Source organism: Notothenia rossii, assembly GCF_949606895.1.
Source record: "Notothenia rossii genome assembly, chromosome: 5".
Taxonomy (NCBI): domain Eukaryota; kingdom Metazoa; phylum Chordata; class Actinopteri; order Perciformes; family Nototheniidae; genus Notothenia; species Notothenia rossii.
The window spans coordinates 32,985,027-33,011,014 of NC_136903.1; the positions used below are offsets into that span (position 1 = coordinate 32,985,027).

At 42.7% G+C, this 25,988-nt stretch overlaps 2 protein-coding genes across 6 annotated transcripts in view; one reads left to right on the forward strand and one right to left on the reverse strand.

Moving 5' to 3' along the window:
* The window catches only part of kiaa1549la (KIAA1549-like a), a 202,899-nt gene that overhangs the window by 105,510 nt on the left and 71,401 nt on the right, over positions 1-25,988 (forward strand). For all 5 annotated transcript variants that reach the window (XM_079680850.1, XM_079680851.1, XM_079680853.1 and 2 more), the window contains exons 8-10: positions 5,288-5,347; positions 6,111-6,271; positions 11,955-12,126. In XM_079680850.1, the coding sequence (XP_079536976.1) occupies positions 5,288-5,347; positions 6,111-6,271; positions 11,955-12,126 (393 nt within the window). The remainder of the gene's footprint in view (positions 1-5,287; positions 5,348-6,110; positions 6,272-11,954; positions 12,127-25,988) is intronic.
* Positions 352-4,077, reverse strand: LOC307041160 (zinc finger protein 862-like; the record flags this gene model as incomplete). Its single annotated transcript, XM_079684483.1, has 12 exons — positions 3,547-4,077; positions 3,198-3,495; positions 2,947-3,117; positions 2,681-2,856; positions 2,428-2,603; positions 2,159-2,328; positions 1,810-2,048; positions 1,465-1,722; positions 1,172-1,381; positions 865-1,095; positions 596-748; positions 352-528 (listed from the first exon to the last, which is right to left on the reverse strand). The coding sequence occupies exons 2-12, from the start codon at positions 3,235-3,237 to the stop codon at positions 352-354; spliced, it is 2,001 nt and encodes a 666-aa protein (XP_079540609.1). The 5' UTR covers positions 3,238-3,495; positions 3,547-4,077.

The window sequence follows — 25,988 nt, forward strand, 5'->3', positions numbered from 1 at the left end:
GACTCACTTTGTTGTAAGTTACAGCCTGCTGTGCTGTTATCATGCCTTGTTCTGTATAATGATGCTAATTGAAAAAAAACTTGGATGCTTCTGAACGATTTAGATTTTGGTGGGGAATTACTTAAAGGGGATATATGATGCGAATGTTAAGGTTCATATTAGTATGTAGTGTCCAGTGTTTCCCACAGATCTGAAATATACTTGGGGGGGAAGGTGCCAGGGGGGGGGCTGCGAGCGGAGCGCGGTGCGGGCGGACCGCGGGGCGGGCTTTGTGACGTGCAACACATGTGACAAACAACAAGTTTTAACAACATGTTTATTCATTAACTTTACATTACTGTATGGCAATATTCATTTTGTACAAAGATGGCACTGTTTGTCAGAGCACTTAATCCGTCTGGGTTTGTTGAAGAACAGCTCCAACGCCTGTGTGTATGGGAATGCCTCTGGTGCTGGTCCACTGACTGCTATCCGCATACATGCAGCCAGGGGCTCCCCTTTCAGTCGGTTTCTCATGTCAGTTTTCACCTGTAAAACAGACAGTTTGTTTTAAATGAACTATACAGAATGACATGCAACAGGGAATGACACTTACCCTGTTCATCGTAGAAAAATCCCTCTTGCAGTTTACACTGGAGACAGGGATGACCAACCCCGCTGAAGAGAGAAGGCTGAGGTTTGTGTATATTTCTGCCCATTCGTCCTTCTCACTGGCCAGGAGCTGCATGATCTCAGCTTGTGTCTTGTCCTTCAGAGATTAGCCAAGGCAGGGCAAATGAGTATACAGTATAATTGAAACATTTACAGATGTCAAAACAATCAATTCTAACCGTCAAGTTCATATTAATTTTAGTATTTACCAACCTTAAATGTTCCTTCAAGAACATGCTGCTTGTAGGAGGTCCACTCTTGGATAACTGTGGCATCCTGCCCTGGGATGAATTTGTTGGCAAGGGTCTGCAACATTGAAATGTTGGTTACATCATTTGAGGTAACTGCCTTTGGACCCAGGACACTGAAGGCCCCCAGCACTTCAATATGCTGGAACCTGCTCTCAATGTTGCTCTCCAGGCTGCAGATGTAAGGTTTGAGGACCTGGAATGATATTATACATTTTTCAGTTCAAGGAAAATAAATATTGGAATGTAAAAGTAAGAAGGGATGTATTTACATCTCTGACAAATCTGGCCCACATATCTTCCCGGGGGCGCTCCAGAATTCTGTGTCCCCTCCTGATCCTCTCCTCCTCTCCGGCAAATCTAAACGCCCCAAGTCCACCTGGGTTGTCCAAGTCTTGGTGTAGGCGAGCAAGGAACGTTCCGGGGAGTGGGGTCTCGCCTGCCTCCAGAATTCTCCTCAGAGTAACAAGTGTGACTGGCACCTAAATGTGGAAAAAGACAACAATATAATAGGATGGATAATGCAAATAACTGGGAGCATCAAATGCATTTCTTTGTAATCTACCTGCTCCTTTATGTGGAGAAAGTTCACATCAGCTCTCTGAAACACCTTGGACAGCATTGCAATGTGGGGCAGCACATCTGCCTGAAGGTAGAGGGCAGCCACAAAGCGGTATGTGGCACAGAAGGTGTATAGACCTTTGGCCACTGGGCACTTCCTTGTGCTCGCTTCTACCGCCAGAGCAGCCAGCACAGCTGGAAGGTTCCTCTGGAGGTTTTGAACGGCTAGGTGCTGCGATAGCCACCTTGTATCTTTCACCTCCTAACAACAAGTAGAAACACTGGTAAGTAAAATATATGTAAATAATATGACACCACAATAGTATTATGAAAATAGGTGAAAACACACCTTGACTTTCAAGTCGTTCAGACCAAGAGTGGTAGCGGCAGCACTCAGTGTGGCTGACCTATTTGCACTATTTCGGAAGAATAGGTGCAGTTCCTGCAGGTGGTTCCTGAAGTTTGCCATATACCTGACAGCATTTGAGGCATCTTTGCATGCCAGTGCTAGTCTGTGAGCAGCACACGCTACAGAAACCAGCTTTGGAAAACTGTCTGTGAGCTGCTTTGCCACTCCATTCAGACGGCCTAAGTTTAAGAATTAAATGCAGTGTTGAGGGCGTCATTTTGTTTCCTTTAATAACAGCTGACAATACACATTTCACACAATCCATTAGATTTAACAATAAACTCCATACCCGTCATCACTGCTGCACCGTCTGTCCCGAGTCCGTAGAGCCTGTCTACCGGGAGATCCTTCTTCTGTAGTACACTCTTGATGGCAGCAACAACGCTGTCAGCTTTCCCATCTTCCAGAGTTACCAGGTCAAGGAAGTGGTTGAAAACATAACCCTCTTTATCCAGGTGTCTAAAATAAAAATGTATAGGTTTTCACACATATTAATAAATATTAAGTTTAACTAGGCCTTTATTTAAATGCACATCATTCCTTTAAAAAATACCCCACCTAACATGTAAATCCAGCTGGCGGTTTACAGATACATCTGTGGTTTCATCAACCTCTAGGCTGATTGCTTGAGATGACCTTATCTCTTCCAAAATGGGCGACTCTACTATCTCTGCAAGGATCTCCAGCATTTCATCCACTATTCTGTGTGATTGATAATTGTTTCTTTGATCCACCTGAGAAAAAGAGATCATTTAACATTTAGCTGGTTAAAGTTCTTAGTTTCACAAGCATCATTTTGTACTAGGTTTACCTTCAGCTTTTCAAAGTAATCACAACCCAAAAGCTGAGCTAAACTTAAGAGCTTAGGGTAGTTGGTGTGGTGAGCAATCTCGTTCTTTACTAGCCAGTAAAGGCATTTGAATCCACCTATGACGGCCTCATGCTCCATAATAACTGTGGGCTCAAAAGCCTGCATCACTGAGTAGCCTAGACCAAGGGCAAAGACATCATTCATTATATGAGCCAAACATGGTTGATAGGTTGCAGAAATTAGCTTTACATAAAAAAATGATATACCTGATGCAAGTGAGACCTGATGCTTTACACTATATTGATGAGGCTCTGAGGAGATGTGGCGCTCGATATAATCCTTGCGGAAAACAAGAATCCCAACTTCTATGAAAGCCCGTTTTAAGGGGCCTTTCTTTATTGGAGGCTTGTGTGGCCTGCAGATTCGGCAAAACATTACTTTTTAAAAAGAAAAACATGTTAATTCTTACAAAAAATAAGTTTTATTACAAATATGAACTTGCAAATGCCATTCATACCATGCTGGGTGAGGTAGAGCCAATTCTTGAACTGTGGCATTTTGAGCTAATCAGGGTTCCATCCTGAGTGGCGATGCTTGGAATCTGAAAATAATGCATTGTTATTACTGCATTTAAATGGTAGAGTTCTCCTTGCTATTATACTATGTCTGTGTCTGTGTCTGTGATGCTTGGAACTGTGCTGCTTGTTCACCTGCACCTGCTTGTACCACACTGGGACCTGCTGCTGCTTGTATCACACTGGGACCTGCACCTGCTTCTACACTGAGACCTGCTGCTGCTTCTACCACACTGGGACCTGCACCTGCTTCTACACTGGGACCTGCTGCTGCTTCTACCACACAGGGACCTGCTGCCTCTCCCTCAGTACTCTGACTAGTTGTGCCAGCATCTTCACTGACCACCGGCTAGAATTGAAAACAAGCTTGAATCTAGTTTGGTCTCTGCATTGCAACTCACTGTTGACTGCAATTGTATAATTTCAGGTCAAATGAACCGACATATATCATTATTGAGACTTATGCATTTATTATTGCCATTGCAAGCAAAATGCTAACATTGGCTAAGTTACCTGTGGTCTCTCCTCCTCTCCTCGTCTCTCCTCCTCATCCTCACGCCGTATTCTCTTAAAATATTTTTGAATACTCATATCTGAGGAGTAATGCAGGGGAAATTAACAGTCTAACCTTAGCTAAAGTTAATCTGTGTCCTTCTAACTGGCATAGCCCGAAGAGAAAACGAATTATAATCTTTTTTATATTTAATTTAGCACACGTAACTTGCACGCAGCAAAGTTGGCCTGATTACGTTAAATACACTCTTAGTTGCCACTAACTTCAAATAATTCGAATCTCCTACCAAAGTCAGAAAACAACAACACAATAAGAAGAAAATAGTTACTTTACCTTAGTGTCCGCGTCTTCTAAATTAACGTCGTCTTCTCCGTTTCTCGTTTCCCTCCACGCGATGGCAGCACGAACAGGAGGTGTCGAGCGAGGGATCATACACTAGTTAATCGATCGCAGAGCGAACAGGGGGGGATTATTGTCCCCTAGTTAATCAACCGCAGAGCGAACAGGCACAGGAGACGTAGAGCGAGGGCTCATTGTCCATTAGTTAATCACTCGCAGATGGCGTCGCTCGCGGACGGATAAAAAAAATAAAAAAAGGTCCGAAATATACTTGGGCGGGCCTTAATATACCTGGGCGGCCCGCCCAAGTATTAACATTTTGTGGGAAACACTGGTGTCTCTACTGTGACATGTCTTCATGCTTTAATGTTCAACAATCTATGTATTTGTCTCATACTGCCTGTGCTGCAGCACCTCTTCTCACCCTCTGTCTGAAACCAGAGCCCAGTCTGCTCTGATTGGTTAGCTGGCTGGCCCTGTTGTGATTGATCAACAGCTTAGAGATTTCTCCCACCTTAGCCTATCACATACAATCTGTTGGAGCGCTAGCCAATATACGCGGAGGAGTTACATAGTGATGTCATTATGTTAGTGAAGTAAACAAAGGACTCCAAAGGAGGTGTTTCCTTATTATGTGAATGTCAGCAAGGTAATTCATGTTAATCCAACAATAGAGCATTTAAAGGCATGTCTATACCTTTACATTTGGACACAAACAATATAAAAATAATCTAGTTATTTTCAATGAAGGATTATGAATAAAGTTGGTTGTTACATTAGTGATGAAAAGAGGATCCCAGAGTAGCTAGCCTAAATATGTCTGAGTCGGTTAAAGAGATACACAGTTGCGCTTTCCCACAGTCGAAACCTCATAAATGCTTTAGGGCAGAGCTTTTATATGCGTTTGGAGTAGTCTGAAGTCATGTCACACCATAGACAGTCTCGTTGACTGTCTATGGTATCAAATCAAATAATCATTATCCCAAAGGCCCTCAGGAAATAAGCGAAAATACAAAAATAAATACTTTCTCCTTGAAAATTGTTTTACTATTTGGAAAGTGCTGAGTAGGAACTATATGTATGCACTTTACAAAATGCATTAGCCTGTTTCCCCAAATGAATGTGGTGTTGAAAAAGTTCTCTAATAACTTAACTTTGTCTTTCTCTCCTTCTCTGCAGCCCTTGAATATCATAATCTCAACACGTCCACAGCAACCAAGAACTATTGGGTGATAACAGGTAAATTGCTCTCGCTCAATATGCTTTATGTGTTCCCCCACCATGATACCAGCCCCCACACACACACACACACACACACACACACACACACACACACACACACACACACACACACACACACACACACACACACACACACACACACACACACACACAACACAGCTGCTGGGTGATCAACGGTAATCATGATCCGCATCGATCGGACAAAACAGCAGTTAGTTCAATGCCCCGGTGCCCGCTGTTGTGCGATTCAGCAAAATAGTATTGGCTCTCCCATTTTCTGTGTGTGTGTGTGTGTGTGTGTGTGTGTGTGTGTGTGTGTGTGTGTGTGTGTGTGTGTGTGTGTGTGTGTGTGTGTGTCCACTGATCCATCTCACTTACTTTAGCCTCTAGTAAGAAACACACTTAAGAGAAGGATTGATGCAAGCACCTATGGGTGTGTTTGTGTATGTATGTCTGTGTGTTTGAGATGGAGGCCCACAGTGCATTGCTATAATATAAGTTTCCTTTAAAATGAAAAGATAGATCATCCATTCCTCTTTCATATCTCATCTGCTTTATTTAGTTTGTTCTCCTCTATATCAATACCGCAAATCTCTCCCTTGTATATTTTCTCACTCCCTTGATCTTTTCTTTTTCCTTACCACTTCACTCCTCCATCCCTCTGCTCCTATCCTTCCTCATGTTGTCAATTATCCCATACTATGCCCTCCTGAACCCCTCTTTACCTCCTTAACCCTTCCCTTCTCATCTCTACTCACAGTGATCCAGGATGTAGACAGCTCCTCTCTGGAGGCCAACTACCAGAGCTTTGCCAGTCTGATGGAGCAGCGTCTGGCCGAGCTCTTCCTGGTGGCCGGGAGGCAGGGCACTCGGGCGGCTCGAGCCCGGAGGGCCACCTCCGTAGGGAGCTACACTGTACAGGTGGGTGGGGTTTGATTTGAGTCTGTCATAGAGTGATTCAGTGATAACGTATATGTGAAAATCTCTTCAGCAACAGACCCTATTTCAAACTTCCAAACAAAAATGTTAACTTCGAGATAAGGGAACCAGAAAGCACTATAATGCTAACTCATTTCAGGGTTTAAAACTCATTCCTGCACATAAATAATGTCTGTATTAACAGTTATGGTTTGTTTATATTTGTATTTGCTTTAAAAGAACCAGTTTCCACATTTCAGCCCATCTTTGCTAACTGCATTTACAGTTTTAGTCTATGATATGCACTCAGCAGCTCTTTTTTCCCCTCTTTGCTAAATGCTTTTGTCAGCATAGCATGGTCACAATGCTTATGTCACCTGATGTAGCAGGTGTAATGTTTGCCACACCATGTTCACATGCAACCCAGTCTCATGGCATTTCGTGTTCACCAACACGATTTTTAATCTATTGATTCGTGTTCACCAACACGATTTCCCCCTTTTTTTCATGTTGCACAGCACGATTTTAAAAGCAATGTATTTCTATTGGTAGTCTCACGGCATTACGTGTTATTGGAAGACCGGAAGCTTTGTGCTTCATAAAAACATGTTCTTACTCAATATCAAGCCACAATTATTGCTTTTATTTTAAATCGTATAATTTCGGACTTTTGCTGCCGTCTGTGAGGAAAATAAATGGGGCTGAGAGCCTCAGGATACTGAAATCTGTATTTTAAAAATCTTTTTTTCCTTCTAATAATTATTCTTTTCAAAATAACACACTGTTATTTACTCACCAATAACACACAATTATCCTTGTTTTTATTTATTTGTTTAGTTCCATAATATCGGGCTTTTTTGGCGTCTGTCAGGATCTGAATTTCAAAATAAAAATAACCGGAAACAGACGTAGGCATTTCGAGCGATTACCCAAGATCCTCAGCTATGGTTTAAGCTCGCTAATTGGATGTTTTAGCCGCAATGCATGTTGGGATTTGGTGTTTATATGATATGAAATCGGAAAAACATTTTAAAAGAATAAAATAATACTTAATTCCGAGTGTTCTTGCTTTCCTCTTTGAAAGTCATCACATAACGGCATTGTAATACACGGTTCGGCTGCATTACATATTACAGATCTGCCGTAGTTCTCTATTTATAGAGCCCTGATGAGAAGACCTTTGGAAAAACTGGAAGAAATGCCGCCCAAACTGAATACTTTACGTGGTCGTGGATCATAAATATATCAACAATTAAACAACATCTTGAATTTCTCTTCACACAATACGTCTCCTTGCACTATCAACACTAATTTGGCTGACTTTTACATTTGATCTCATTTATAGATAGGTTATATTTACACCATAACAGTGCACAGCTGATATAAAAGGACTTTTCGTTTTTAAAGATATTACTGATTTTCTTTGAATATAAGAATGTAAATACTGAGTCTGAAATAGTATAGCAATATGCTGTAAAATTATGTGAAAACATGAATAAAACTACACATCTTCATATGTTGTACATACATAAGTGTCCTACACTAATAATACAAAGTTATTATGGCTGTGTGTACCTTGTGTGCACCGCCTAGTGGTTAAAGCACGTTATTGAATTATTGTTTTTATGTGTTATATTTGATTAAAAAAATATTAAGAGTACATACTTTCATAGGGGGAAAGTAGAAGGTCAATGATAGCAATATAGAATATAAAAAATCAAGAAGATACTATAAGTGATCTCTATAATAAAACAGTTTAGTGCAGGATGTACAAAGATATTAATAGGAGGAGGTGCAAAACAGAAAAACGAATTAACCTTTATTTAAACATTAAATAATACTTTAGATTAAGGTCTTCTTTTAAATAAGAAAAAAGCTTTGGGGGTATCTACAGATAAATATTAAGCCTGACAAAGTACTTAACGCCTAATATATTGCTTTCCTGCAATGTTAACTATGTTGAAGCACTTATTTTAACTGATATTATACATATGAATTATACTCTTATGTATGTAGATAGTATAAGAAATGTGCAGAATATGACAGTTTAATGGTGGAGGTATACACACATATTGATAGATGTCTTGTAATGCACTGTTGAGGAACCTGTGACCCAAGATTTTCATTCATTGCATAACTACATCGTAGTTGTGTATGTGATATGTCAATAACCTTTGAAAATCTTGAAAGGGATGTGCAAAATAGCCATAATATACAGTCTTTAATGAACTATTAGTAGAGAATAACGAGTAATGAATATACTTTATTACTCATTTCCATTCATGTCAATTGCAGATAAATGTTTAGTCTTCTCAAGCACCAACTATCAAATATCCCTCCTGATCGTTGGCACTTGACAATCACCTTCACCATGTTTTACATTTGATAACACCAATGTCATGGCAACTTCTAATTGTGGGAAAAACGAAAACGTTCAGTAGAGACGTCCCATTGAACATTTCGCGAAACATAATAGCCAGCATGTGTATTTCTGGGGGGGCGTTCGATTCCAGTTTTGGATAGTCTGGCGTGGTTTCGTTCCATTTCAAACAGCTGTTTGACACTCGGCCTAACCTTGGCGCACTGCCACTCCAACATCGAATCCCAGAGCTTGAAGATTAATCACGGGGACTGTAGTCCTAAACGATAGCTGGGGATTATGGGTAGTGTAGTGTCTTCGGCCATCCTAAACTCCTAGAGGCCTACGTCTGTTTCCGGTTATTTTTATTTTGAAATTCAGTTCCTGACGGACGTCAAAAAATCCCAAGATTATGGAAATAAACCAATAAATAAAAACAAGGATAATTATGTGTTATTGTTGAGTAAATAACAGTGTGTTATTTTGAAAAAAATAACAAATTAGAAGGAAAAAAAGATTTAAAAAATACAGATTTCAGTATCCTGAGGCTCTCAGCCCCATTTATTTTCCTCACAGATGGCAAAAAAGTCAGAAATTATACGATTTAAAATAAAAGCAATAATTGAGGCTTGATATTGAGTAAGAACATGTTTTTATGAACCACACAGCTTCCGTGAGACTACCAATAGAAATACATTGCTTTTAAAATCGTGCTTTGCAGCACGAAAAAAAGGGGAAAATCGTGTTGCTGAACACGAATCAATAGATTAAAAATCGTGTTGGTGAACACGAAATGCCATGAGACTGGGTTGTCACATGCTTACACGTATGAGATATATGATACGATACGATACGATAATACTTTATTTGTCAGATCAAGTCGGAAATTTGACTTGCGTCACAGCAGCTCCATGTCCAACATCAACAGACATGTATCCAGACACAATACATGAAACACAAAAAATAAACATTTAACGTAACAGCACAATCAGTGAAAGAAAACATTCTCAAGAGCCTTCAGCGTGCATTTGATCTGGGATTTAGCTCTGTATTTACTGTGAGGATTGACTGATGCACAAAGGAGTGCTTCAGTCTGACTTTATTGAATCGTGGGACCCTGTATCTCCGATTAGATGGTAGCAATTCATATTCAGAGTTCAGAACATGGTTTGGGTCAGAGATGATGTTGTTGGACAGCCTCACAAGGTTGTTATGATAGGCTGAGTCATAGAGTCTCTGACAGGGAACCAACAATCTTTGAGCAGATTTTTAACAGGTGGAGCAGTTTTGATTTTAAAGCTGCTGACAAACATTTGTACCAGGTAGTATTGCAGTACTGCAGAATAGACATGATCACAGATGTAAAGAACAACAGAAGAATTTCTCTGCTCGCCCCAAAAGACCTAAGACGGCGGAGAAAATAAATTCTTTCTTTGTATATATAAATATACACAATGGTGAATTTGTAAAATAAATTCATGTGGGTGTCATTTGATTTGCAAACAGTTGGTCCAGACTTATTCCAACAGTCATTTTTATATTCTTTTAAGATTTTTTGGGCCAATTTTAACCTCTATTAGAGAGTGGCATTGTTGAAATAGGGGAGAAAGAGGGGATTACAAGCATTAAGGCACCGACAGCCAGATTTGAACCTGCTACATGGACCGACAGCTCTTACCAACAGTACAGTTTTAAAGGTCCCATGACATGGCCATTTCTACTGATCATAATTCCATTGTTGAGGTCTACTAGAATAGATTCATATTGTGCAATTTTCCAAACTCACATTGGTTTCTCATACAGCATCCCTGTATAGTATGTGTATTCACTCTCTGTCCTAAAGGCTTGTTTCCTGCTTGCTGCGAGACATCGCAAAAGGAGGCGGGAAGGGAGGGGGGGGGCGGTGCTGAGGGGGGGGGGGGGTGCTGAGGGGGCTGCAGCAGCCCCATCTGCGAGGCTCCACCATCACCTGCTATCCCACTGCTGAATGTGTAAATACAAATTGAACTGTTAATTATTTAATAATTGATTAAGAAAAAAATACAGCGTTATTTATTTGAATGACTTGCTGCTTTTCTTCATTTGATAGACCCTTTTATTTTGTATTGATCCCCTCAGGGAACTTCAGGTGTTAAAGTAGCAACAGAATAAGAATTAAAAAATCTAAAATACTTTAATAATCCCATTGGGGAATATATCTTCGTGATAATTGTTCCAATTAAGAGTAAAATAAAATAAAAGATTAATACAAAAATAAACATAATAATTAAATGTTTGCCAAAACAGCATTTTTGATGGAATGAAGTTGGAGTTTTTTCTTACTTTTATCAATCTATTTAAAGGCCCAACAAATAATGGACTCCTTGATACTGAAAATAAATGAGCAAATGGGATAATTTCTTCCATTGAATGGGAGCAAACTCATCAGACTCAAGTCTCGTCACATATCAAAGTTTCTTTAAATGCATCGACAAAAAAGGCTCTTAAACCTGTCACTGCTTAGAATCATAATCTCACATTTTAAAATGAATAAATGGGCAAAATAATAAATGATGATGTATGCTAAGCTAAAGAAACACTTATGGTACAGCATACTTTGGAAAATTACATATATATGATTTTATTGTGCTGCTCTAAGAGGGTATGGCCCTTTAAAATATGGCGATCTTAACATTATATTGAGACGTTATGGTGGTATTGTATTCGGCAGTACATAGGTTTGTGTATTTTATTCTCTGTATGTGTCGACTCCCTACCCATTGTTCCATATTGTTCAAATGAAATATCCCTAGCTTTATGCCGATACACCCGCCAGGTTTTATGGGAAGTCACAGATGACCAGTTTTATAGCTGCAGAAGGAAGAGACAAGGAGTACGGGGGGGGGGGGGGAGAAATAATCCAGCCATTTAATACCACACATCCCTGCTTTTTATGACAACATTAAATTACAACACTTGATTAGAACCGTGTGATGGGTTTTCCAAAAAAAAAGTGTTAGATGTATGATGAAAAGAAACTGAGATTCCAAGTGACTCAGTTATCCTCTAGTGTCTTCGCCATGTGCAGTTATCTCGCAGCAAGTGATCAAAGGGTTTTGATTGGACAACCGTGGATAAAGTATTTTTAATCTGTTAGGGGGAAGAGATTAAGGATTGTATATTACATTTAGCTACATAGGATATGTTGTGCGTCAAAATGTTCAAAAATAAACTATGATTCAGACTTTGGAACAGATTAGTCCAGAGCTATTACATGAATGACTTTTGATTGACTGATTGTCTTTATCAGTTTGAGATATTAAACACTTTTTGACTGTTCTCCTACAGATGGTGAGCATGCGCCGGCTGCCCGGTCCCAAGAACCCGGCGGAGATGACCTACTACGCCCAGCTGAACGGAGCCCCCATCACCGGCTTCACCGCCGCCAAGACCCTCAGCAGCCTGGACTCACAGACCATGGCTCTGACCCTGGGATACTTCGTACAAGTGCAGGCCGAACGTAAGCTTTATACGTTACAATATTTAAATCAGATTCAATGTGATTGTTATAGAGCAGAGTACAAGGAAATGCAGTTTCAACCTGAAGGTGCAAATAGTAGATGAATTGCAGATGAGGTTATAGTATATTCAAAATACATTAAATTACATTTCATTTAGCTGATGTTTTTATCAGAGGCGACTTACAATAATTTCCTTCAACCATGAAGAAACAAACTCAAAGGGAAGAATCCTGCAGGTACATCTATAATCCCAACCAGATTAGTCCTACTGCATTAGCTTTCAAATCCTTGGTAAATGCTACATATAGAAGCAAAGATGTTTAGCAAAGATGCAGCACATCTGTGCATGGCAGTATGTACAGGTTGTTGTGTATATGATCAGTGCTTGAATTGGGCCGGTACTCACCGGTACGCGGTACACTTCTGATTTTTACCCATGCGGTACCGGCACTTCTTACTGAGTACCGGCAAGGTGCCGGTACTCAGTAAAATGCCGGTACTCAGCCGCCGGCAATATACGTATATATATTGTAAACGCAACGCAGCGCAAATGTGGGTCTGACTCTGCCTCACAGAGGGTGACTGGCTGTCTACATGACGTGGCCTGCCGACATTGCCACTTTCATACAGATCATACTAATGCCCTCGATTGGTCTCTGTGTGTCATTCAAGCTCGGGAGGGTGTGTGTTGGTGTATGTGTGGCGCGAGCGAGCGAGAAAGCGCGCGCACCGGTTACGTGTATTGTTGCTGCGCTAACGGATATAAGGAGCTGTTAAAACAACAAGGTGGAGGGAGAGTCCTTTGCTGTCAGACTGAGAGGCTGATAACTACAGCTCTGGTGAGGTAAATTACTCTCTTGAGTCTTTAGATAGTTAACTTAGTTTAAGTTATCTCAGTGGGTCTCAAACGGTTCGGTCACCATTTATGTAAACACATATTTCCATTTGAGGGGGTAGTGATTAGTAAAATATGCATGAATAATACAAACAAAATGTTAACTAGGTGAAAAAAGGTAAGATAAACTTGTTGAGAGCTAAAACTAGTCTTTGCTGTTGCCTCAAAGAGGAGCAGGGGGGAGAGGAGAGGCCGATTCAGGAGCCCAGACACACTCACAACTATAAATGAACCAAAAACAAATAAATAAACAAGTTTAAATGTTTTTTCATATTGGATATTGTATGTTAAAGGTTATGGCCATGATTTTATGATGATTTAAATGTATACATTTTTGTTTCATATGGGTGTAGTCTCTTTATTTCCCCCTCAAAATGCACCAGATTGATGCATTTAAGTCCAACATTTAAAAAAAAAAAAAAAACGGGGGAGCATGCCCCCGGACCCCCCTATAGGATTTGAGGCCCGGCCCCACTGTTCCCAAATAGATTTGCAATTTTTTTTAAATAGTAACCCATCTCCATATGTTTATTTTTGCGTAGTAGATTTAAACTAGAGGGCTATCACTTTGTGCAGCAACGCTATTGACAAATAAATCCAGCAAAATGGCACAAAAAACTGGTAGTGGCCTCAGGGACGAGGAGTCATTTAACCAGCCAGTAGGAGTCAAGCTTTACTTTCTTTTATATCCATAAAGAAAAAGTAAATCTGTTTACAGTTGTTTCATTATGGATGTTGAGAGGTATCAACGGGAGCATGCCCCCGGACCCCCCTAGACTAGAGGGTGTCAGGTCCACTCCCCACTTATAAAAATAGCACTTTACCACTGCACCCCCTCTAATCTCAGATGCACCCTGAGTCATTTTGTTTAAGTACAGTGAGCCTTTCTAAAATATACAGTAAAGAGACAAACCCACCACCATTATAGGATATACTATGACTTTGTGCCAAATACTTGTTGCTGATTTAGAGTACTGGCACCTTTTTTATTCCAATTCAAGCACTGTATATGATGCATTGTTGTATACATATTGTGGGAGAAACTTCTGTGTAGCAATGCAGTGGGAGTCACCGACTCAGGAAGGAGACACGGGGAGAGCTGGAGCTTTGATGGCAAACACTGATGTTCTCATTCATAACACTCCGTTCGATGTCTCACTATGGGATGCGCCTCACCGCAGAGCAAACAGAAGCATAAATCTCATTACGCCAATCCTGATTGGCTGGTGATCTTGTAGTCAGCGTCAGGGAATCCACCCCCTATAAGTAGCTTGCGCTACGTCGCATTCGTCATTCAAACACCTCTTCTCGCTTCAGAGCACATCTCAATAGATCGTACCCGGGCTAGCTTAACTGTCCACAGACTGAACCCAAAGCTAACTTTCGGTCGACGGGCGCTCGCCGGCTGCTTTTCTGCTTCGCAAGAAGACTGTTAATACTAACACACTAGTTAATATTGCAAATCGACCTCGCCTTTTTTTCTTCGGAAATAAAGGTAAGGTTTTGATTTCTTTTCAAGCTAGCAACACACCTGTTGCTAGCTTGCCTTCCCTCACTACCGACACCACGGTAGCGTGGACGTTTTTTCTTTTTCTCTCTCATACCAGAGGAGAAGAAGATAAAGATATTAACACATCAGTTAATATTCTTTGAGAATAAAACAAATCTACACCGTCGCTTTTCTCCGGATTAACGACAGGTTGGAAAAAAACATTTACGGCAACATACCTGTTATGAGGGGGTCCTCTCCACCGCTGTCACCACGGTGAACAAGATGGACACCTCTCTCCCTCACACCAGAGGAGTCAGGGACTCGGAGGCTCGGCTCTGCGGCTGCGGGTTGAAAATATCAGGCACAGACTCACACCAGGTCTGCTCGTCCTGCCTCGGGCTGGAACACGCCCAGGAGGCTATCGACAACCCCAGCTCGTGCGGGCATTGTGCCCGCTTCACCATCAAGAGCCTCCGCCGACGGTTATCAGGCCAAGCTAGCTTGTCGGGACAGGACCCCCTCATGTCCACTGATTTGCCGGCTGGCAATCAAGACACGGGGGCGTCCGCCGCAGAGTTTGAGCCCCGCACTTTGTCGGTCTGGGGCTCACCAACAGCGGCAGCTGCAGAACCGGAGTCCCGCGCCGTGTCAGGCTGGGACCCGTTGGCGGCAAGAGACGCGAGAGCGGAGCCCCACGCTATACCAAGCTGGGGCTCCCGGCTGGACCTCACCATAGTTTCGCCCGCGGAGGATGTCCTGGAGTTGGAATATATGGAGGACGAAGAGGATGCCTCTGAGTTCCTCCTGTCCGACTCGGATGAACAAGAAGATGATATCTTCGTGTCATCGGCTCAGGCTGCAAAGCCGGGAGCGATGGCTGCTCTCCCGGGCGATAGCACACCAGCTTCGCCCTGTCTGAGCATGGACCTGCAGGCCGTGTGTCAGCGTGCCGCGTCCAGGCTAGACATCCCATGGCCCGAAAGGGCCAAGGAGACCTCCAGGTCCCGTTACGAGGGGAAACATTTGCCCCAAGCAACGAGGACAAAGAGGCAACTCCTTCCGGTCTTCCCGGGGATGTTGGATGAGGTGTCGGTCTCGTGGAGAGACCGGCCCTTCAGCAACAAGGCCCCAATCCAGGGTGCCTCCTCCCTAGACTGTGATGGTATGGAGAGGCTCGGCCTGCTCCGCATACCGCCTATGGAACCGCTGGTGGCAGCCCACCTCCTATCGAGGCTGGCTCCGACACCAAGCAGGAACCCCACGCTGCCGGCGAAGGCGGACCGATTCCAGTCGACCATGACTGAACGGTCCTACAGAGCCGCAGCGTTGTCCGCCAGGGCTTTGAACGTTTCCTCGCTGCTAACCGCATACCAAGTGGAGCTCTGCGAGGATCTGTCAAGCAATCCTGGACCAGCCGTTCTGGATGAGAGAGCCGTGATCACGGACATCTGTCTCCGCGTTCAACGCTGCGCCGTCCAGGCCACGGGCAAGGCAATGGGAATCATGGTGGTGCAGGAAAGAGCTAGATGGCTCAACCTCACCAACCTCCCAGACCGGGAAAAGGAGGATGTGCTGGACATGCCCATCATTCCCGAGGGGATTTTCGGCTCCGCTCTCGTCTCCATGCAGAAGAGATGCGAGTCGCAAAAGAAGGAGGACGAGGCTCTCCACCTCTGTCTCCCTCGAAGGGTCCAGCCGCTGCCTCCACAGAGGCAGTCCTTCGCCCAAGCTACCTCGAACCCTGCTCGGTTCAAAATACCGAAGCAGCAGAAGTCACAGCCCGCCACGAGTCCCCAGCCCAGGCAGGAGACAAGGGCGAGTTGCCCTAGAAAATCTCCGGTTCCGGCTGCAGCCCAGGCGCAGCCAACCCAGAATTTCGGCCAGCAGTCGAGGAAGAAGAAGCGGGCGGCCTGACAGCCTCCTCTTCTCCCCTCTGTGACAGAGCTGGAAGTCCACGGTTCCCCAGCTCCAGATGTGTTCCCGCTGCCTCGAGAGATGCCTCAACGCCATCCTCAAGTCCGCAAAAACACATGTCACAATATTGTTGTTGTTTCTCATATAAACCATTTTCCGCTAACGCATCCAGGCTTCAGGCCAAGGGCGCAGCTCAAAAAAATGAAAAGAAAAACAATGAAAACAATAAACAGTCCGTCAACTGTTCCCCTTTTGAGAGCAGCTACGGCCTCTCTCAAAAGGCGGATAATAGACGGGTCTGTGAAGGCACCACCTCCACGCGCATGTGCAGTGGCGACTGGGGATGTAAAGCCACCACCGTCACGCGCATGCGCAGTGCCGGCTGGGGATTGTCGAAATGGGGTACCACCGTGTTCAGACACTAGAGGGCCCCATAACACAACAAATAGAGACTCAGAGGTTAAGAGACGTGACATCTCCGCTGGCTCTAAGGAGCAAACAGTGGAAGATGCTCACAACATCTGCTTGGTTTTTCAAGACAGTAACACGGGGCTACAGACTCCAATTCGCTGTCACCCCCCCTCGCTTCTCGGGCATTCTGTATTCACAAGCCCGAGGAGAGTTAGCCCTTATTCTATTCGCATTTCAGGGGATCTGTTACGAATAGGGAGTACTTCCCTTCGGTCTGTCTCTCAGTCAAAGAGTGTTTGTACGATGTACGGAAGCCGCGATAGCCCCGTTAAGACAACAGGGTTCTAAAACTAAACGTCATGGCGCGCGGAGAGTGATGGTTACTGTGAAATGCGTAATGACACTGCGCCACTGGCTGCTCCCGACTTTTCTAGTACGGGGCGTGCCTATGGGTGCTGTCCTTTCACGGAAGGTGGTCACCACGGATGCATGTCTGACAGGCTGGCGAGGTATTTACGAACGTCGTTCGGTGAGGGGTCTCTGGAGCAGAGACCTCCAGCGGGCGCACATAAATTACCTGGAGCTTTTAGCGGTGTTCCTCACCCTAAAACGCTTTCTGCCTTTTCTCAGAGGACACCATGTCCTCGTGAGGACGGACAATATGACCACAATATTGTATATAAACCGACAAGGGGGTTTGCGCTCTCTCCAGTTACACATGCTAGCACGCAAACTGATCTTGTGGAGCTGCGGCCGTCTCCTCTCTCTGAGAGCGACGCACGTACCGGGAGTGATGAACCTCGGGGCAGATCTGCTGTCCAGAGGTGTACCACTATATGCAGACTGGACTCTACATCCAATGGTTGTGAGCCAGCTGTGGGTGCGTTACGGCCGAGCCGCGGTAGATCTGTTCGCATCAAAAGAAAATGCTCAATGTCAGCTTTTCTTGTCAATGCGCGATCAAAACGCACAATTAGGCGTGGACGCGCTCATGCACGTTTGGCCTCCGGTCCTCCTGTACGCGTTTCCACCCCTGGCTCTGATACCCCCAACTCTGGCCAGAGTGAGGGAACAGCGCCACACAATGATCCTGATAGCTCCGCACTGGCCTGCAATGTTATCAGCTGCTGTGCGGTCAGCCGTGGCAGCTCCCCCTACGCAGAGACATACTGTCTCAAGCAGGGGGACGATCTTTCACCCACACCCGGAGCGCATGGCACTATGGGCCTGGCCAGTGAGTGGTACAATCTGAATACAGTGGGTCTCCTGCAGAAGGTGATAAACATTATTCAGAGTGCGAGAGCTTCCTCCACCAGGTCTCTTTATGACTGTAAGTGGAGGGTGTTTGAGGAATGGTGCCTTCAAAAAGGGCACACCTCTTTTCAATGCCCTGTCGGAGTGATTTTATCATTTCTTCAGGACCTAATTGAAAAACACAGAGCTTTCTCCACGATCAAAGTGTACCTGGCTGCTATTGCTGCATGCCATGTGGGCTTTGAGGGTAAGACGGCCAGCCAACATCCTTTGGTCTGCCGTTTTATGAAGGGAGCTCGCAGGCTCCTCCCTGTTTCCAGGTCACTAGTGCCCTTATGGGACTTGACAGTGGTTTTAGATGGGCTCACTCTAACCCCATTTGAACCCCTGGAAGAAGCTGACATGAAGCACCTGTCAATCAAGACAGTGCTGTTACTGGCCCTGGCATCCGCCAAGCGAGTCAGTGACATTCATGTGCTATCTGTACATCCTTCATGCACTCAGTTCGCCCCAGGGAAAACGAGAGTGTTGCTGAAGCCCAACCCTGCCCTTATACCTAAGGTGGTTGGTTCATGTACCCCAATTGACATTGAGGCATTTCCTCCGCCGCTGTGTCCAGTCCGTGCTTTACGCACTTATATGGACAGATCAAAAGAGTTTCGTCATAATGACCAACTCTTTGTGTCCTGGGCTAACCCTCAGAAGGGCAAGCCCGTTACTAAGCAACGGCTCTCTCACTGGATTGTGGAGGCAATTGCTTTGGCCTATACGAGTCAGGGTTTGCAGGCACCTTCGGGTCTGCGTGCTCATTCGACTCGTGGTCTGGCTACATCCTGGGCTTTGTTCAAGGGTGTTTCCATCCAAGACATTTGTGCAGCAGCGAGCTGGTCCTCGCCGCTCACTTTTGTCCGCTTTTACAGGCTAGACGTCTCTGCTCCTTGTGTGGCCCGAGCAGTGCTGGGCACCTTGTTGACAGTTTGAACTGATAAACTGGGTCAAAGTTATGGGTCAGTGTATGTTTTGGTCATTGGATTTTCTTTTCACTAATGGATGTTCAAAAACAAAAAACGACTGGATATTTGATTTTCGTTTTCAAATTGAAAAACCAAAATTGAAATACAAGGCGTTTTTCTTTATCATGGTCAAAAATGGATTTACTAAACTTAAAAAACGGGGTGATTTTCATTTTCTATTCTCAAAACAAAAAATAAAATCACTAGAAAACAGAAACAAAAAACCCCCGCGTTTTTTCATATCCTGCTACTGGAAGTTGTCTTTCAAAATAAGAGCGCAGATGAGGACGGGCAATCCGTGTTTCTGCGGTCCACTTGTTTTCACAACGAAAACAGCCAAGACACATATTGAGCCCAGAAAATGAATGTTATTAAGGGCTGTAAATAGGCCTATGTCCAAAATGGAAAACATTGTTAGGAGATTTAAACTATACAGCGATTCTGCACTGCGGTCACTCAGCCGTCTCTCGAGTTTATTATCATTTTTTCTGCCAATAGTTCTTCGTGAGATCGATCCTGTTGGACTCAGTAGACTAGTAGTGAAACTACTCCCACAACAAGTACTATGAAGTACTTACTACTTTTTGAGTAATCCTCTGTCAATGATCAAGAATGCATGTTTCTCTGCTATTTTGAATCAGCATTAAAACACCTTTCTTCATTAAGACTGATATTGTTGGACAGAGTATTTTAAGAGGATATGGTAGACATGATATCAGCAATACTTCCAGTCAGTAGTACGGCAGCAGGATTTGTACCCCTTGGAAAGTCTTACCCGCTATTTAAATTGACTTTGATTGAAGTTAATAACAATATTGATATTATATATAGATATACCATATTTGATGCAGTCTTTCTGAACACTTTTAAAATAAAATACTGCAAATTAAGAATATTTGCGAGTGACCAGGAGGAAAAATGGAGGAAAAATGGTTATAAAAAGAAAAGAAAAAAAGATTACAAAGAAAAAAAATCATAATTTGAAAAATTATTGATTCAAAAATAATATGATACAGTACAGTACTATTACGTCTGGGTCTCTGTGTTTCATTAAAGCTCGGCTCTGTGTGTGTGTGAAACGAGCCATTTTGTGTGCGTGCGCAAGCGAGAGAGCGCACCGGTACCGGAGATCGTTGTTGTTAGCTTCTGGTGCTAGCGAGCTACGCTAACGGATATAAGGAGTTTTTTCAACAACAAGGTGGAGGAGAGTCCTCTCCTGTCAGACTGAGAGACTCAGTGAACTAAAGGACTCTCTCAGTGTTATCTCAGTGGATCTCAAACGTTTTGGTCACCATTAATGTAAACAATTATTTCCGAGGCACACGTTTATATGATCATTATAGTTATAAAAAAATAAGAGAATAAATGAAAAACAGGTATGAAATACTATATGACAGTAAAACAAGAGTAACGTTTAAAAGGGTGATTTGTAAAATATCCATAAAGAGTAAGTAAATCTGTTTACAGTTCTGCTTCATATGGGTGTTGAGAGAGGTATCCATAGATCTCTTCCTTTTGCTCTCAAAGTGCACCAGATTGATGCAGTTAACTTCAATATTTAAAAAAAAATCTTCCCGGGGGAGCTTGCCCCCGGACCCCAATATGTAAGGTCCACACACCACCTATAAAAATAGCACTGGACCCCTGCTTACACCTATATGCCGTGAGCTGATTATCGAGCCTTCATTGTAACAGTTGCGGGTACGTTGTGTATATGCGTGGGGATTGTTGCAGGTGAAAATTCCACTGCAGCGCCCAGGACATTAATGGGAAACCCTAAATGTTTGAGCACCCTCTATGAAACGTCAAGCTAACCAACAGCACCCCCAAAATAAATCTCTGGCGCTGCCACTGAGCCTGACTATTTGTGTTGGGGGGGCCTGACTTTTTTTTTTCTCCACAGGGGGGGCCTGACAGAAAAAGTTTGGGAACCACTGGGCTAAGCTAACCTGTAGCTGCTCCCTCCACACTCACAACAACTTCATACAGACATAAATAAAGCAGCTATATTCGCCATACAGGAAACAAACATTTAAAACGGTTTTGCTCCCGTTTTTGTGTACACAAGCATTCATCAATGGTTTGTAAAGTGGCGCTGTACCTTAATAATATAAAGGCTCTGTACTGAGAGTGGAGGTGTCCTGAGATTAGCGCCTGCAGGCAGGCTCCATGGACCTGTCAGCTCCGGACAGCGCAAAATGCGTACATGAAGCGCTCCGTCATGAACGCAAGAAATCTACCCTTGTGGGGCGTGCTCATGTGATTGGCTTAGAATTGAGGAGACATCTGATTGGCTATAGATAGAAACATTTACAAGTACGAATCGGCTGACCGTCAGGGGAGTCTCAAAAAACCCACACACGAATGCACAGCGATCCGTGCACAGAAAGCGGTTTGTGTTTGCACGTGCAGAGGTTTTAAACGGAAAACAAATATGTGAGGATCAAAAATACATATGTAAAACTTTTTTCTGTATTTCGATTTTATTTACATATGAAACAGAACACATTTGTGTGTGCATTGAAAAACACAAGTGTGGATCCAGAAATACAAGTGTGAATCCTTTTGTGGATCATGAAATACAAGTGTGAATCCTTCTGTGTATGTGTGTATTATGAGACTGTTCTGAGACCATAAGTGTGTGTGTGTGTGTGTGTGTGTGTGTGTGTGTGTGTGTGTGTGTGTGTGTGTGTGTGTGTGTGTGTGTGTGTGTGTATGTATGTTTTAATCAGCGTTAAAAAAACATTTCTTCCTGAGACCGATATTGTTGGACAGAGTATTTTAAGAGGATGGTAGACATGATATCAGCAATACTTCCAGTCAGTACTCCAGCAGCAGCATTTTTACACATTGGAAAGTCTTAAGAGTCTGGCCTGGATAGCTGGTCTTAATTATCCTTCAGCAAAGTGACACACTCTGTCACATGGTTGCCCTCTTATGATGTCTCATACTGCCTATGCTGTCTTTTAATATATAACTATTTCTCAGCCGCTAATTTGTTCCTCGCAGATTCTTCAGCCTCATCCTTCCATCAGCGTTAGGGTGCGTGGAACAGGTAGGACCCAAAAGCAGTATTAACGAAAAATGAACTTTATTAAATAACAAAAGCTGTGGCAAAAAAGGCAGTATCCAAAATATCCAAAATCAAACGAGCAGCACAAGGACCACAGACCGTGGAATAACACGGAGGGGAAACAATGAAGCGACATGGAACACAGGGGAAGAATAGACTAAATACACAGAAGGGTAATCACAGGACAAGACACAGCTGGGCAGGGGAGGGAGAAACACAAGGGCAACAGGTGAACACAATGAGACAATCAGACACACCAGGGAAACTAACGACAGGGAGGAGGACCAGACAAAACAAAAGGAGGAAGACAAAACACCGAATGAACAGACTTACAAAACCCATAACCAGACAGACAACACTAAAACCGTGACATAAACCTAGGAGTGTGACAATCATTCCCCTGCAGTCAACGCCTCCAGCACACTTCCAGTGTCTGACTCCATATGATATTGTCCTGATGCTGTAAGGGTGATGCCCCATGATCACAAAATGACCCCTCTAAAGTCTGAGTGCCAAGGACCTCATATTATGTATGTCATTAATGTTACATCACCCATTATAACAATTTTCTTTCCTTTTTTCTCTTCTCTTAACTGAATAGCCCTGTCTTTAAGTATAATACATTGTAAAGTCCTTGTCCTGCATCATTTTAAGGCTTCAAAACAGGGATATTTGCTGTATGTGTTTGGAGAAATGACACAATCAATGGCCAAGAATTGTACTTGATAAACTATGAATCTTGTGGTGCTAGAAAAAATACACACAGGCTAAGCCGGACAGGTTATATATGCCTTTTTTGGAGCCCTTTTTTCAATATTTATTAAAATGTCACTAGTTATTTAAACAAACCACTATCTGAGGATAATACAAGCAACCATAAAACGCCCTTTATCTAGAGAGCCATTGAAGCCGATGAAGAATTTATCCTTCCACAAATCTTTTCATCTGCTGTAATTTAAGGCACTGTCTGTGCAGAACATTTAAAATATTCTTAATTTGCAGTATTTTATTTTAAAAGTGTTCAGAAAGACTTCATCAAATATCTATATAATATCAATATTGTTATATTAACTTCAATCAAAGTCAATTTAAATAGCGGGTAAGACTTTCCAAGGGGTAAAACTCCTGCTGCCGGACTACTGACTGGAAGTATTGCTGATATTATGTCTACCATTCTCTTAAAATACTCTGTCCAACAATATCAGTCTCATGAAGAAAGGTGTTTTAACGCTGATTCAAAATAGCAGAGAAACATTCATTCTTGATCTCAGGAGGGGACATTGACAGAGAATTACTCAAAAAGTACACAGTAAGTACTTCATATTACTTGTTGTGGGAGTAGTTTCACTAGTAGCCTGCTGAGTCCAACAGGATCGATGTCACGAAGAACTATTGGCAGAAAAAATAATAACAAACTCGAGAGACGGCTGAGTTGACCGCAGTGCAGAATCGCTGTATAGTTTAAATCTCCAAACAATGTTGTCCATTTTAGACACAGGCCTATTATTTTTACAGCCCTTAATAACATTCATTTTCTGGGCTCAATATGTCTCTTGGCTGTTTTTGTTGTGAAAACAAGTGGACCGTAGATACACGGATTGACCGTCCTCATCTGCGCTCTTATTTTGAAAGACAACTTCCGGTAGCAGAATATGAAAACACAGGGTTTTTTTGTTGTTGTTTTCTAGTGATTTTATTTTTTGTTTTGAGAAGTAGAAAATGAAAATCATCCCATTTCTTAAGTTTAGTAAATCAATTTTTGACAATGATAAAGAAAAACGCCTTGTATTTCAATTTTGGTTTTTCAATTTTCGAAAACGAAAATCAAATATCCAGTCGTTTTTTGTTTTTGAATATCCATTTGTGAAAAGTAAATCCAATGATCAAAACATACACTGACCGTTATGGACCTTGAATATTTCCCCAACACATATTACATACATCTTTAAAGGTAAGGTGCCAGCTTTAAGGCACATATGAGTACAAAAATGGTTGGAATTAATATTTAATACAGTGTCATAAATATGTTTACAAAGCCGTGTAAGGTCCCTGAGTGTGAGGCGCTTCAGGTTGAAGTCCCATGAATATGGAAGGGAGTGTGGGAGTGGGCTAGAGTTTGAGAGGTCAACAAGGTCATGGTGTTGTGAAAAAAAAGTTTGGGATATTAAACATCCCATGTCATGCTTTTCCGGTTATTACCCGTCCCCTTGTGTGTTATGAAGGTTTTTCTGCATGTAAACGGTGTGCAGAGTCAAAACCCTTAAAGTACACCCTGTAGCGAGTAAAACTCTAACACAGAAAACACCTCCCCAAAACGCTTCGTTGGTGAAACGTCATCATCCATTTGATTCTTCCGGGTACGTGCTTACGAAAGCACGTACCCGGAACTAAATGGGCCAATCCGTGGAGTCGTTACGTTAAGCCCCCGCTGATTGGTCCAAATTGACAAATACACACACACACTCAGTGCAGGCAGCCCTGCTGATTTCTGTTTCGTGTTAATAACAGACAGTTGGGATCGCGGCAAAATTCTCTCTGCAGACCCATTCTCACAGCGTTTATCAACCTTTTTCTTACTCAATATCAAGCCACACTTATTGTTTTTATTTCGGCTGTGACTTTGTGTGTGTTCAGGTTGAGTTTGGCTGTGTTTGGCTGTGTATCGCTAAACAAGGAAATCACACCTCAACGGAGCTCAGCGCGATTCGTACCGACCAATCAGAGCACACTGGGCTCACAGGGAGGGGGGGCGGAGCTACAGCAAGCCGTTTAGTGGAGAAAGTGAATACTGCTGAATAGACATACTTTACAGAGATGCTGTATGCGAAACCAATTTGAGATTGGAAAATTGCACAGTATTTTTCTATTTTAGTATACCTCAACAATGGAATTATGATCAGTGGAAATGGCCATGACATGGGACCTTTAAGTATCATGTGTGTGAAGGAAAAAGCAGGTCAGCCAATCCACGCAAACATATTTTTGTAGGGAGCACTTTTGGCATCAGTGTCCTGGGGATCTCATAAGACATACACAATCAAATATATGAAATGTATAAATATACACTGGACATACTTGACAGGTGTCTTGGTTCCAAACCATTTCAAATAAAGGAGTCACATATATAACTGGATTATAAAAAAGACAAGTCAAATCAAGCAATCTGATTGGTTCTTAGCCGTGATATACTGAGCGTATACCACGGGTAGAATTGTAAGTTACTTTTCACAACAAGTCAGTATCCCTCCGCGTCTGAGAAAAACAGTATACAGTTGGGCAAACTGGAACAAGAAAACAGCGGAGAAGTAACGGGGCAGAAACCCCCCTTTTTACGCAGCGGTCCAGACATAGACATCAAACTGCAAAACATATTCAGTGTGCAGTTCCTTTTGCATTAGGGCAGGGGTATCTAGATACTTTCCAAGGTTTGACATAATGAATTGTGCTACTTTTAAAGCAAACAACGATGTTTTCAAATCTGTAATCAAAGAGGTCCGCAAAAACGCTATCGACCAATCAGATTGCTTGATTTGACTTGTCAGTTTTATAAATATATTTACATTTCTTCCGTTACGAAACAAACTTACAAAGCATAAGATGGAAACATTTAAGATTAATTTCGACCTCCGGGGGGGTCTTACTATGGAGGAGTGGATTTAGCAGTGCCTATCTCCAGAAAAAAAAAGCACCTAAACGACAACATGCAGAGCTACGTGAAGAGCAGGTAGAACAACTGGAAAAGTACCACCATTCAAAAGCTTTCTGATGCAGGTCTTGAAACAAAACAGAGAAATTATGACCGTTAGTGG